Source organism: Oryza glaberrima, chromosome 7 (genome assembly GCF_000147395.1).
Source record: "Oryza glaberrima chromosome 7, OglaRS2, whole genome shotgun sequence".
In the NCBI taxonomy this organism is placed as follows: Eukaryota; Viridiplantae; Streptophyta; class Magnoliopsida; order Poales; family Poaceae; genus Oryza; species Oryza glaberrima.
Window position 1 is genome coordinate 20,900,496 of NC_068332.1, and position 14,460 is coordinate 20,914,955.

The window sequence follows — 14,460 nt, forward strand, 5'->3', positions numbered from 1 at the left end:
AGGCGACGCGATGGGAGTGCGGGCGTGCGTCGGTGGTAGCTGACTGGTAGGGTTGTATCACTTCTTATCGGGCTTCCTAGATCTATTGAGCCAAAATTTCGGTCAATTCGGTTACCGAGCCTAATAACCAAAATGACCGAAATAAATTTGGTCTTTTGATGGCTGGGACCGAACAGCTAACCGAATTTCTTGGTATCGGTTTTTTCGGTTCGATTCTTCGGTTCGGTCTAAATCTGCCCACCCCTACACGTGAGTGCCTTCAGTTAGTGAGGGTACTCTATGGGTGTCTTCCATTGTACATGTCCTAAGAAAATTCATGTGCTTTGCACTTGTGAAAATTCATTGTTTAAGAATAGGACAAGACTAACAACCTCACTTGTTGACAAAGCAAGCCCTACAGGGCACTACGTACGTTACGTTTCTCCCATCCCACCCCATGTTCTTGCAGACAGAAGAAAACATGATCACCACACAAAATTATTCGGAAGAAAACACCATCGAGACGCAGCCATGACTTAGTTTATGGAGTACTAATTACTCGAGACGCATACTAATAGCCGTATAGATAGACTTTTTTTTAATCAAGGCAACTCACGGTCACGGCCACCTCTTTAGCTTTACTTCCTCCATTGTAAAAAAAACTTAATTTATAGAGTTTAAATTTTATTCTAGAAAAATCAACTTCTACTATCTTATCTATCATCAACGTAAAACGAGAAGGTTTTTACTTTAATACCATTTATCTACATATTAGTCTTATTATGTTTTTTAATAATTAAAGATATTTTAGTTAGTCTTATTCTCTACTAATTCTATTTTGAAATGTTAGAAATGGATTTTTTCGTGGGACGGAGGGAGCAGAGGAGAACACGAGCCGAGAGCAAAACGTCCCCGTCCCGCCGTCCCGCGTGTTGGCGGCGGCCACGAAGACGGAGGAATTGACGCGCGCGCGACGCCACTAATAAACTAAACAGAAGGATTAGAATAAATCAAATCTCCGTCGCTCTCGTCTCTCCAAAGTCCAGACTCCATTCCATGGGATCGGTGGTGGGGGCCCGCGTCAGCCACGCCTTTCGCTCGCCCAGTCTCCTTCCATTTCCCTCGGTTCCTCCTCTCTCCTCCTCCTCCGTGTTTGCGTTGCGTCTCCTCCTCCCGCACGGCTCGCTCCCTGCCCACTCCTCCTCCTCTCCTCTCCTCCTGCTGCTGCCGTCCACGCGACACCACCGAGCGTCGCCTTCGTTCTTCCTCCGCCTTGCCCTTCCCCGTACGTCCTGCTCTTGCGGAGGGAGGTGTTTCGCTCCGGTTCCTCGCCGTAGCAGCAGCAGCGAGGTGAGCATGTGCGGCATCTGTTTGACTGGATTGTTCCGGGGTTATTGGATGGGTAGAGTCTGTTGCGGGCTTAAGGCACAGAGGTTGCTCGCCATGGAGTTGGGGCCAGCCATGGAAGTGCTGCTCTGTGTTGTTTTGGGGGGGTGTAGCAGAGTTTGGAGGGAGTTCCGACGGGCATGGGGCTCCGCGAAAATTGGGTTTTCTTCATTTGGTAAATTTTAACTTTGTTTGGTTACGGTTCGAATGTCAGTTGCTACGTTGGGTGGGGGGAGCAGGCGGAGAGTATGTGTGGGCTCCTGCGTTGTGTTCGATTAGGATCAATTTTTGGAAGGAAAGGCAGAGAGGAAAGGGGGATCAGGTTGATGTCTCGTAAAGTTAGTGGAAATGCGAATATTTCTTTTGTAGGCCATTGCATTTTTATCTTTAGCTTTCGGGCACTTGCGATACTCCTCGTTGATGATTCGAGTTGGGACCCAGCGATAACACGTTGATTTGGGTGGCTGTTGATGTTGTGTGCAGAGTAGTTGCTTTTACCTCAAATCTGAACTTTTTAGTCAACTGGTATATATGCTACAATAATGCCTTTGGGGATTCTTGATCATATCCATATCATCCCAACCTTCTGAAGGTGCTGATCTATTACCATTGTGATTGAAATTTGCTTGCTGTTTTTTTTTTAAAAAACTTTACAACAACAAAAGGAACCTTCAGTTTATCTCCTTATCTTCTTGTGCCCACCACTTTAGATTGGCATTTGATTCATTTCATGATTCTCATATATGTAAGAACTAATACAACTTGAACTTTTTTCCTGGAAGTTAGCAAGTACAGTAGTCATATCAATTGCTGCTTTAAGATGGTCCATGTAATGTGTTTTACAGCAGTCAGTAAAAACCAGTCATACATCTCTACTATTATAAAAATTGAAGATGTTTTTGCCGGTACTTTGGTACATCATCCGTGTATGAGTCGGTTTTTAAGTTCGTTCGCTTTTGTAAATACAGAAGGAGCCGTATAGATATCTCTTTAAAAAACTCGCATGCTAACTTGATACGATCAGACTCCTAATTGCAGCTCATGATTAAAATAGTTTTCACCCGTTGCAACGCACAGACATTTTTTCTAGTTAAGGAATAAAACTCAAATCCATCTGACATAGCTTGAAGCCTTGTTATAAGCACTACAAAAGCAACTGTTATGCTGCCAGTCATGACGTACCAACTATCTTCTTTTATAACTTCAGTTGATGTTTCTGAATAAAAAGTCTGTCGGTTTGACTTATTACACTCATTGTAAGCTAAGCAACTTCATTTTCAAGCCTCTAAAATAGTGTGCAGGACCGTAGGCATTTTTTATTTTTCAAAACTTTTAACTTTTGGCAAAATGGCATTTTATTATTGTTTTGTTTATTCAAAGTTGGGATTGAGATTGCTAGTTACATACTGAAATCAACATGTATTCCTTTTTTGTGTAGGTGATACCTTTAGTCTGGCAAACATAAAATATGGTTAAGATAATGGATAATCAGTCATCGATTGAAGAACTGGATGAACCATTAGGGAGAGTTCCAATACTTTCATATGGTTCTGGGCATATGCTAAATGACATCACTTCTTCATGTTGGTTTACTTATTTGCTGGTTTTCTTGACGGATATTGGGCTTAGTCCAAGGTATGTGCCTTTGAGGGATAGATTTTGTTGTCCATTTGTTCTGTTAATTTTTGTATCATGTTATTTACACATATTTCTAAATCATATTGAATGAAGCCATTAGTGCACTTTTTTTAGTTGTTTTCAAACACTTAATCCACTCTGCTTGATGAGGAATTGTACAAAAACATAGGTTCATATTTAAAGTCAGGATGTCCTAAATGTGGTGCAATAGATATTTCACCGGGATATCCTGCAAATGAATGTAACGATTGGTCATCTTTTTTCGGATGAATTTTTTGCATCATTATTGGTATTGTGCCACTTAAGAGTTAAGACTAGCCACAACTTCATGATGTCCAAGCAACTGTTGCGGCTATAGCAAAGTTAGCAACTTTGATTTTTTTTTTTTGGAAATTATTGGCTCATTTATGATCAAAGACATGCCGTAGAGACTGCATACAGTATGGAATTGTTGGACCAGATCATCAGAACATTATACTTGTATTCGTATCTCGAGAAATGTTCTATCAGAGATGCTGAAAGAAATTTTCTACGAGAAACATTGGAAGTTTGAAAGGATTACGTGCTGCTTCAGGATTCTTTTAGACATTTTACCTTTTATTCACCTTTTCAGTGATGCTGCTGTTGTCATGCTTTCTGGTCAATTGGCAGATGGCTTCGCAACAATCTTCGTTGGAGAACTGGTACGACCTAAGAAAGAACATGATTGTTTACTAAAGCATTGTTATAAAGCTGTGACATCATATTCTCATGGCTTATCTTCTCTTAGACGTTCGCTACTAGTTTTCCTGTGTTTATTGTGTATAGTTCCAAACTAGATATGTAAATTCTATCTTCTTTTTTTTTTTATCCAGATTGATCGCTTTGGACATTTTAAACTGTGGCATGCAGGAGGATCCATTTTAGTAGCAATTTCCTTCTCATCTGTTTTTGGTAGCTGTTTGCCTTGCAAACTTACGGGAACTATTTCATCTACAATGGAGACTGTTGGATATAGCACATTCGCTGCTATTTTCAATGTTGGCTGGGCAGTTACTCAGGTCTCTCATATGTAATGCCTCTTCCTTTCATTGTTTATCTCCATTTTCTTTTCTTGTGATTCCTGCATTTGACTTGTGTACATCATCTGCGTATTTTCTAAGGTCGATGGTGAACTGCATGACATCAAACCCAACAAGTCGGGTTGCATTAGTAAGCTGCCGTAATGCCTTCACAATGGTTAGAACATTAATTTAATCTAATTATTCTTAACTCAGGTATTACAAAAGAGCTGAATCTGATGATCCTTTTCTGTGCTCATGCTAGATCGCAAATCTTAGCCTGTATGGCATTGCTTTGTTGATATTTAGTCTACGTCAGTCAGTGAGCGTGATAGTTCAGGTACTCTCTTGTTTTAAGATAATATTTTACTATTTGCCTGATCTTTTGGATTTATCTTAAATTTTGGAATCCTATTTCAGTATCGATGGATAGCATATGTGTCCATTGCCCTTGGATCTTGTTTCGTCGTTGTGTTCTTGATTGGAACGGAAGAGCCAGGGTAAGATAAAAAACACTTGTGGAGTTCATAGTTTAAAGGCCATATAATTTTGATGGTTTTTCTTCCACTAGGTTTTCCTCATTTTTGCAGTATTTGAATGACTTTTAATTTTTTAGGTTAAATCAGCATTGCCAGAATAAGAGACTTTCCAGGATTTCATGGACCCACTGGTTCAAGAAAGTATTGTACTACCAAGTTGCTCTAGTATACATGTTTACTAGATTGGTTACCAATGTTTCACAGGTATCTATAATCTTTTCCTATTTTTCTTATGGGACTGAAATCTTCTTTCCTTTGATAAAAATATAATGCATTTTTAGTTCCATGTATATAATGGCCTTGTATCACTTGTTTATTTTCAAGCATATGGTTATTCTGTATGACAAAGGATATCTCGTAGAGACTAATGTATTGTACTCCAAAATAGTTTACCTTGTTAACTGTGTTCCATGGACCATGGCATGGTGGAACATAGTAAATTCTTTTGCATGTAATTCCAAATTCACGCATAGGTTATTATGCAGCAAAAACTTTGTATGTTTTGGGATGAAATATTGACTAGTTCATGCTTAAATATGGTGGTGGATATTATATATGAACTTTATATATTTCTTTTTTTCCTAGATTCTTTTTTCTGTGAAATTCTCTACTAACATACTAATTTTGAGACATACTATAGAAGCACATTCTCACGATGCATTAGCATTTTTCTGTTTCTAATATGTTTACTGGATAATGGGAATTTTGTTTGATTATTTGTGCAGTATTTGTGTATATTGACGTATTACCTTTTTCACTAGGTTTAAACTACAATGCTCTTGTTTATGCTTTGAACTAATAGCTAGAGGACACATCAACTATAACGTTTCTGTATTTGGTCAGGCACTTCTTGCTTTCTACGTCATAAATGATTTGGAAATGCCACAATCATCCAAAGCATTGGTAAGGTTCTTTTTCATATATTTGCTTTGTAAATGTTGTTTTATTTAATTTATCTCATGTATTACACTAGCGCTGGTGTTGAATATGTCATTGGGATGGTTGTTCGCATGCAATTGTACAACAAGTTTTTTTTTAGATAATGGAATATAATATCCCGGCCTTTGCTCAAAAAGAACTACAACCAATTATTACAAAGATCCACTCCAGAAGAGAGTGTAGTTCAAGACAAGTTGAACACACCAAACAAGAGAAGAGAGGACCCAAACTGAGAAAAGCAAAACAAAATGTGGAGCTAGAAGGCCTCGTCAAGGCCTAGGACTGAAGTTCGAAGCCAATGCATAGACCAATGACAATATCCTTGCACGAAGAGGTTTCTCCAAAGCGGTGCCCCCAAGGAGGATGCGACGTGGATCGCCGCCACCGCTCGTTCGGAACCGAAGCAAGGTTTTCACCCGGAGAATATGGTAGGGAAAGGAAAGGGGTATGCTAAAACAACGCCTCCAAGGAGGGGAATGACGCCAAATGGCGTCGCGGTTGTCAGCCAGCCAAATGGCTCGGCAAGGCTTTCGCCCGCGATTCCCTGTCCAAACCCACACCACCAATCCGCACAAGAAGGATCGTCGTCGGTCAACAACATTGTCCCTTCAGCGATTCGGCCAAGGCCACCGCCCACAGTTGTTCCCGCCGTCGACGGCGCGTCCGCACCCGGACTCCTCCTTCCCCGCCGCCAGACCCCTTCCCCGCCTCCACATACCGCCGCCGCCGCCGACGCACCGTCAGCCGGATGATGGCCTTCAACCATCGCCGCCATAGGTACCATCGTCGACAGCCGCCACCGCCACTGCCACAGCCACAGCCACCACCGTCGCCAGCCGCCACCGTCAGCCACCACCGCCACCGCCACCGCCACCGCCACGGACACCCCCGTCCAGCCACCACCGTCCAGCCGCCACCGTCAGCCCAAATAAGTAAAATCAGTCTAATATAACTAATTAATGTGCCAAATTTTTGAACTATGAATAGTCTAATCTGGCTGAAGCTCACTGCATATGCTATAACTAAGCTAGCTATGTATAAACTCCAGTTCACTAGGTGGTCAATCCTGGGACTTCAATGGTTGAGACTAGAAAAAATAATCTGAATTATATCGACATTAGACCATTGTTCATTTATTACTTTAACCATTTTAGATGATTTTGTGTTCAATGTCATAATATGGATTTTCACGAATTAATTTGCGCTGCTCTTCATATTTCAGGTACCTGCTATTATCTATGTCTGCAGCTTGATAGTATCTGTCATATTACAGGTCAGAGCATGTCCTTAGTATTTAATTATCTATTTTGCTACTCAACTTAACATAATTTTTATTGTTTCTAGGAAACTAGATGGTCAAGTTGGCGTTTAAAAAATTACTTTTCTGCTGGGGCCATGCTTTGGATATTGTCTGGTGTTGGAATTGTTGTTCTACCAAGTGGAATGCACAACTTCATGTATGCACTATCAATCACAATAGGAGTTGCCAATGCTCTTATGACAGTAAGTTGTTAAACTTCAGTTTCTGCTTATATTTTAAAGAGTTAATATACTAAAACATTTCTATGGCAAATTTTTAGCCTATAATATAGCTTAGAAGTATTTTCCATCGTGTAGTTTTTAACCTTGCAAAGCTGTATGTCAATCATCTGCATTTGGTTAGCTTATTGGGAAGCATTTCAGCTGCTTGATTTTAAGTAGCGTGTTATCATGTAAATTTGTGATTAAATTTGTCCAAATTTCCATATGCCATACATAATCATGTTATGCCTGGGAGTTCTCTTCTCATCGTTCACATCTTTTCACTGTTTCTCTTGATACTAGGTAACAAGTATCAGCATGGAAGGAATTTTAGTAGGTGAAGATCTAAATGGTTGTGCTTTTGTGTATGGCTCATTAAGTTTTGTTGACAAAGTGTCATGCGGACTAGCTCTGTATATTCTTGAGTCCTATCAAGGTAATGACTGTTACTATTATCATGGCACTGATACATCAAAAAAATTTGGGATGGTACTTTTACAGTATGCTGAGAGTTTGAAACTTTGCATGGCAGGAAGTACCAATACCAGACAGAACCTAGAGTTGGCATTTGGTTATTCAGTTACAAGACTTGGTTTGGGGTTAGTCCCAGCTGCCTGTTCACTGCTCTCAGCCATAATAGCTTATACGATGGACCTACCTGACACTCGGCGAAGACCTTTAGTTGAACCTCTTCTCGCATAACTCTGCTGGTAGCACTTCCATTGCAACTGTATATATGTCCAACGGCCAATGACTCCACTGCTGGAGGCTGGAGCTATTAACAACAGTACAGTTATACGACTCGGAAGGAAAGAAACTCGGACATTGTCAATTCATTTTGACTTGGTCTGAAATTCTGAATTAAGTTATAGATGACACAGTGAAAGGTACTCAGCAACGAGTTGAGTATGTACCAAAAGTAGCATGGGAGTACAATCCTGTGTAAGTTAATCCAAAATCCCCTTACAAATGTAGCCTAGCCGCATTGTTCACAAGAATACATAGCTTGTATGCTAATTTTATATTTATTCACTTTGGATGTAATTGAATTACCATTTAGCTATTTTTACTTAGATAATGAATTGGTCTTTTTATTGCTTCGCATTTCACTTGGGGTTTTGATTTTGGAAGACTGCAACATCACTATGAGACTTACATAACTATGGTCTTAGACTCTGTAGAATGTAGATACGAATAGAATCCAATTAATTTTTTTCTTGTGGTAAATAGCACCTGAAACAGCTTTGAGGTGCTATTGCTGGCTGTTTGAAGATTACCTGTATCTCAACAGAAAGTCAGTTTGCACAGGAATACTGGGAATGTACATACTTTATGCAACTGGTTGAACGCAATACAACTGAAGCATGTCAAAATTTAAGAAAAGACAAAAGGATGGAGAAAGCCGTTTCATTCTGAACAATGGAGAGCCCGTTTCGTCCTGAATAATGGAGCAGAAGTTGCTATTCACAAGCTTATTTCTATCTATCCCAGGAGGAAACGGAAAATGACAGAAGTTTTGCTTCATGTGGCCTAGTCACCATGATATAATCGAAATTGTTGGAGTTTTTTAGAGCTATCTAAATGTTTATGATCTGCCAAGCATGGCCTGGTTTTCTGTTGCCATGTTCCCTGCCAAAGTGTGGTAGTTAGTTCCAACTGACTTTGTTTCACAGCCCAGAGCGTTCACCGTTGCTTCCTCCTCCAATTCATCCAGCAAGTATATTAACAGCACAGAGCAAATAAAATAATTTATGGATAGCTTTTATATCTATGTCATTAGTGGCTTAAAAGCCATGTTCGAAAATAGTCTATGATGAAAAAACCTAAATTAATTTAAAAATCAAGTTATAAAATTCAAATTTTGCCTGCAGTTGACAAGACAACAAACATGCAATAAATACTTAGAAGTTTAACTTCCACAATCTCAATTTATGAATGCTTAACTTCAAATTTTCTGGGTGTTTAACTTCAAAAGTTTATTTTAGGTTGTTTCAGAAGAATGACAGTTGAACATTAGGTCCCTTAATTTTGTCTGAAAAACCTTCAAACAATATAGATCTGATTAGTTTCTCTCATGGAGTAGATACTTCAACGCTAGGTGCCTTTTAATTTGTCTCAGCTCTCACTTAGATGATTAAATGCTCTAATTAAAAATCATTTAACCCCTTGATAATAGTATATCTCAGTTGTTTCACATGCATATGCATGGAGAAGTATTGGTGACATACTGACATGCAGTTTCAGTGAAACAAACACACTATTTTTCAATTTTCAAGTGTCCTCTTTTCCCTTTTTCTGAGGGATGTGTGACAGTGATTAGTGACAGTTTGGCACTTGGCAAGAAGCCCTAAATGATTTTCATCCCGCCTCTATAAAAGCCATTACTACGCATGCATTCCTTCACCACAAGCTCGCTCACACACCCATCAACAATGGCGTCCACGACCTCCAAACCCTTGCAGTGCTTGGCATTGTTCCTCCTCCTCGCGCAGCTCGCCCACTCAGCCTTCATCCCCAAGCCCAAGAACCGCACCGAGCACAAGCCTGATCAGCTGTCGAACACCTACATCGTCCATGTCAACCACCTCCTCAAGCCGTCCCGCTTCGCCACCCTCGAGCACTGGTACATCTCCATGGTGGCCACGCACTCCCCTCGCGCCGCCACCAACGCCACCGCCGCCGCCGCCGCGGTGGCCGGCCGCATCCTGTACACCTACGACACCGTCATGCACGGCTTCGCCGTGCGCCTCGCCGCCGACGAGGCCCGGAGCTTGTCCCGCGGCGCCCCCGGCGTGACCGCGGTGCACCAGGCCAGGATGTACTACCCGCAGACCACGAGGTCGCCGGGGTTCATCGGCCTCGACCCGGAGTACGGCCTGTGGCGCGACACGGAGTTCGGCGACGGCGTCATCATCGGCGTCATCGACTCCGGCATCTGGCCGGAGAGCCCGAGCTTCAACGACAGCGGGCTCGCCGCCGTCCGCCGCAGCTGGAAGGGCGGGTGCGTGGGTCTCGGCGCCAGGCTGTGCAACAACAAGCTGGTCGGCGCCAAGGACTTCTCCGCCGCCGAGTATGGCGGCGCCTCCTCCCCGAGGGACGACGTAGGGCACGGCACGCACGTGGCGTCGACGGCCGCCGGCTCCGAGGTCCACGGCGCCGGCCTCTTCATGTTCGCGCGGGGGACGGCGAGGGGGGTGGCGCCCAAGGCGAGGATCGCCATGTACAAGTGCGGTGGCAACTGGGGCTGCAGCGACGCCGCCATCATCGCCGGGATCGACGCCGCGGTGAAGGACGGCGTGGACATCATCTCCATCTCCCTCGGCGGTTTCCCGATCCCGTTCTACGAGGACAGCCTCGCGATCGCCACGTTCGGCGCCCAGCGGGAGGGCGTGTTCGTCGCCCTCGCCGGCGGCAACAGCGGCCCTCGGCCGTACACCGTGACCAACGTGGCGCCGTGGATGACCACCGTCGGCGCCGGCGCCGTGGACCGGCTGTTCCCGGCTAACCTCACGCTCGGCAACGGTGAGGTGCTCGTCGGCCAGTCCCTGTACACCAAGATGGCCACGGGCACCACCATGGCGCCGCTGGTGTTGCTGGACTCCTGTGACGAGTGGAGTCTCTCGCCCGACGTCGTCATGGGCAAGATCGTCGTGTGCCTCGCCGGCGTCTACGAGGGCATGCTGCTGCAGAACGCCGGTGGCGCCGGGCTAGTCTCCATGCAAGGTGAGGAATGGCACGGCGACGGAGTGGTAGCCGACGCCTTCACCCTCCCGGCTCTCACTCTCAGCTACTCCAAGGCCGAGAAGCTCATGGACTACTTCGAGTCGGCGGCGAGCCCGGTGGCGTCGTTCAGCTTCGCCTGCGAGACGGTCACCGGCGAGAACCGTGCGCCGACGGCGGTGGGCTTCTCGTCGAGGGGCCCCAACCGCGTCGTCCCCGAGCTCCTCAAGCCCGACGTTCTCGCGCCGGGGCTGAACATCCTCGCGGCCTGGCCGCGCGACATCCCGGTGTCGATGTTGAACATGGACACGAGGAGATCCGAATTCAACATCCTCTCGGGGACATCCATGGCGTGCCCGCACGCCGCCGGCGTCGCGGCGCTGATCAAGAAGAGGCACGGCGACTGGACGCCGGCCATGATACGCTCCGCGATGATGACGACCGCGGCGACGCTCGACAACACCGGCCGCGACATCACCGACGAGGGCGTCCAGGAGGCCGCCAACGCCACGTTCACGAGCGCGACGCCGCTGGCGGCCGGCGCGGGGCACGTCCGCCCGCAGCTCGCCGTGGACCCGGGGCTCGTCTACGACGCCGGCGTGGAGGACTACGTCGAATTCCTCTGCAGCCTCAACTACACCGTCGAGCAGCTGCGGGTGTTCGTCCCGGACACGGCCGGGTGCGCGCCGGCGCTCCCCGGCGGCGGCCCGGCCAACCTCAACTACCCGTCGTTCGTCGTCGCGTTCAACGGCAGCACACGCGTCCGCACGCTAACGCGGACGGTGACCAAGGTGTACGAGAAGCCGGAGACGTACAGCGTGGCCGTGTCGGCGCCGGCCGGCGTGAAGGTGACCGTGAGGCCGGCGACGCTGGAGTTCAAGGAGAAGAACGAGGAGAAGAGCTACACGGTGGAGTTCACGAGCGTGGCGGGAGGACACGTCAACCAGAGCTGGGATGTCGGGCACATCTCGTGGGAGAATCGGAAGCATCAGGTCAGGAGCCCTGTGGTGTTCATGTGGAACTAACTGATGAAATGTTGATGGGTTGATCTGTCGTGAGAGATGAAGAATAATATACTTGTGGGAGATGAATTAATGAATTATCAATGGGAATTCTAAATGTTGGCAGCTAACTTCTGTTCACCACTCTTTTTTTAAAAAAAAATGTTTTTTTTGCGGGGTTAAAAAAAATGTTTTTCTTACATTCAAACTGATTCACTATTCTGAAACAAATAAGAACCCGTTAATCAGGCCATCGGGCACGGCGGATTTGACGTTTATGGTTTTCCACTGAATTCAGTAGTTTCATTCATGTTGTTCTACCATATGTTTTAAAGATTTTAGGTGCACTCTGCACTTAACAAACATAACGTGGTACAGTACGATTTTTGAATTCGCAGAAAAATCTCTTTTTACAAAATATTCACTTATCCATGACACACCATTAATCAGCGCTAACAGTACAAAGTGCGGTGCGGCATTCAGTTTGCTACCTCCACAGGCCACAGCCCGTGAGAAGTCTTCAGAACGCGTGTGCTGGGCCTCGGCCTCGCCGTGTGGCCCGAAGGCCCGCAGGCCGCAGCTGAACGGTGGCCGCTCAATCGTTTCGGCCCAAACCGAAGCAGCGCTCGGGTTGGTGCGGTCTCGCCTGCGGATTCTCCGATTCTGTTCTTCCCTGCAACCAGAAGTGCAAAACCAAATCAGAATTTAACAGACAACCTACACGAAATAGATAGAGCGCCATGTTCTTGAGGGATATGAAGTTACCTAAGATGGGATAAACCGTATGAGGTAACACAAAAAATTTGACCACGCAGCAAACAAAGAATGCACCATGTGTTGTCAATGAAGACACCGAGTTTTTCTGGGCAGTAGTTAATGGTATTCCCGTTTTTACAGCTAAGTGACGCCTAAATTACTGTCTGCCCTGGCAAGAGTGGATGGCAAACCTTGTGGTTGACTCCGCAACCTATGTCCTTCTCACACGTCTATGTCAGAGCTTGGATAATCAACTCTTATCACCTGCAGATAATCATGGAAAGAGAAACCAATCGAGGAGACAAGCTGACATTTGCATACTAGCATCAGGCATTACCTTGTAAAAGCAAATCAAGAACAGAACAGAACAGAAGAAACCGAAGAATCATCGAGGTACACATCCATTCAGGGTCAGTCAGTCCTATGTTCAGGGGAGATGACACCTGCATCAAACGGACCATCAATTCATCATGGCACAAGACCAAGAACGAATTCCGGCGATGTCGGTGTCATCTCTCCTGATCACAGGGCCCAAACCCCCCACAAGAACACACATCCTCCCTCATCTCTGCAGACTGCAGATATACATAGCGCACTCTATGTCTCTATCTACTATGTTCTTCCTGCTCTCTGAAGATACTAGTGCTATGTACTACTATGTAGTAGTAGTATCTTCTTCTGTGCTTCTGCAATCTGCAGTCACATACATGCCTTTATATAGAGGATGGAGAGGAGGAAGGGGCGGCCATTTCTACTGATGTGATGATGGATGGATGATGCGTATTCACACCGGATGGCAAAGTAGCGTCCAGCCATGACAACCTGGTATGCAATGATCTGACACTGACAGGCTTTGACCGGCCAAAGCTCATGCATTCGCTCTGAACCCTTAAACTGCAGGTCAATGCCTGTCAGTTAACCGAGACTACGATGTTAGATAAAACATGTAGTACATGGATAATACAACAGGGTTGTTCTTATTCCAAAAAATAAATGCAAGAGGGTTGTGAACACGATAATTTTCTGCGCTCTGGATTCTGCTCTTGTTTGTGTCCATTTTGGCTTTGGGATTCCTCAAGTTTTGATGCTTCGTCTCTTTTTTGCCTTAGATTCTTTTGTTAATTGTTGATCGCTCTGTGTCCAGTTCATTGCATAGAGCAAGGCTCTCCGCTGGGTTGTGAGTTGTGACAAATCAGCAGTCCATGGTCAACAACGCTGTGCCTATCTACCTGTCAGACGAAACTGTTTTTGTTTCATCTCATAATCTTTGATTTCCCTACATGATACTGAAACATGGCTGAAAAGGTAGTAATAAAAGTAAAATTTTGTGGTCCGGCGAGAAAATAAGTGTTTTTTTAGTGCTGTCATATAGGTTTGATCGACCTGTTCCTCTCAAATGGTTTGAACACTATCAAAAAATGTTTTAGAGTTTCAACAACGAGGTGAAGAGCCATTCTGGTGTTCTACGCCTTGGTCTTTTCTTACACGATTATTCTGCGTGAGGATTAACGAAGGATGGAAAATAATTGTTGCTCCTCGTGCACCATGACTCGACTATCTTTTCAAGCTTTTGTTCTGCTTTGATTCCCCTTTTCCTACCTTTTCTCTTCCCTAGTAGCTTTTGATTGTTCATTTGTTTGGTCTATCAGAAAAATTTCTACTGTTACTATATCGTCTCAATTAAGGGCCTCTCAATTAATAATGCAGCCCGTACCTCACATTCATGAACTTGACCACTCCAAAGACTTAGTAATGCTAGTTTGGTTAGGAGGACAGAAATGAATGATATTGCTGTTGGATATGGCTGGATTTCACAATCATGTATGTAATCTTCAGGCAATAATGTAATGTTTATGCTGTTTTCTTTGAGTTAGTCTTGCCATATTGAAAATGGTTTTATTCAGAAGTATTTTTATTCACAATTAGTACTTACTGGTGGTT

The 14,460-nt window shown here is 44.7% G+C and overlaps 2 protein-coding genes across 3 annotated transcripts; both read left to right on the forward strand.

Annotated features, from left to right (window-relative positions):
- The first annotated feature begins 1,040 nt into the window (after positions 1–1,040).
- LOC127780704 (uncharacterized) lies at positions 1,041–8,140 on the forward strand. 2 transcript variants are annotated; one of them, XM_052307657.1, is made up of 13 exons: positions 1,041–1,329; positions 2,804–3,000; positions 3,617–3,686; positions 3,858–4,054; positions 4,146–4,221; positions 4,309–4,383; positions 4,464–4,543; positions 4,660–4,786; positions 5,426–5,485; positions 6,744–6,794; positions 6,866–7,024; positions 7,346–7,478; positions 7,575–8,140. In XM_052307657.1, exons 2-13 carry the CDS (start codon positions 2,834–2,836, stop codon positions 7,742–7,744), a joined length of 1,365 nt encoding a protein of 454 aa, XP_052163617.1. In that variant the 5' UTR covers positions 1,041–1,329; positions 2,804–2,833; the 3' UTR covers positions 7,745–8,140. The 2 variants fall into 2 exon arrangements, with proteins under 2 accessions (XP_052163617.1, XP_052163618.1); XM_052307658.1 differs by lacking the exon at positions 1,041–1,329 and having other exon boundaries at positions 2,939–3,000; positions 3,895–4,054.
- Positions 8,141–9,432: 1,292 nt separating this feature from the next.
- Positions 9,433–11,900, forward strand: LOC127780089 (subtilisin-like protease SBT1.8). Its single transcript, XM_052307039.1, has one exon. It carries the CDS (start codon positions 9,433–9,435, stop codon positions 11,785–11,787), a length of 2,355 nt encoding a protein of 784 aa, XP_052162999.1. The 3' UTR covers positions 11,788–11,900.
- Positions 11,901–14,460: the final 2,560 nt, after the last annotated feature.

Bases quoted from the DNA above. Each gene is read 5' to 3' on its own strand.
- LOC127780089 (XM_052307039.1), top strand. From the start codon at position 9,433: ATGCATTCCTTCACCACAAGCTCGCTCACACACCCATCAACAATGGCG.
- LOC127780704 (XM_052307657.1), top strand. From the start codon at position 2,834: ATGGTTAAGATAATGGATAATCAGTCATCGATTGAAGAACTGGATGAA. The intron at 3,001-3,616 runs GTATGTGCCTTT...TCACCTTTTCAG, and splicing joins GATATTGGGCTTAGTCCAAG to TGATGCTGCTGTTGTCATGC. The intron at 4,384-4,463 runs GTACTCTCTTGT...ATCCTATTTCAG, and splicing joins CAGTGAGCGTGATAGTTCAG to TATCGATGGATAGCATATGT.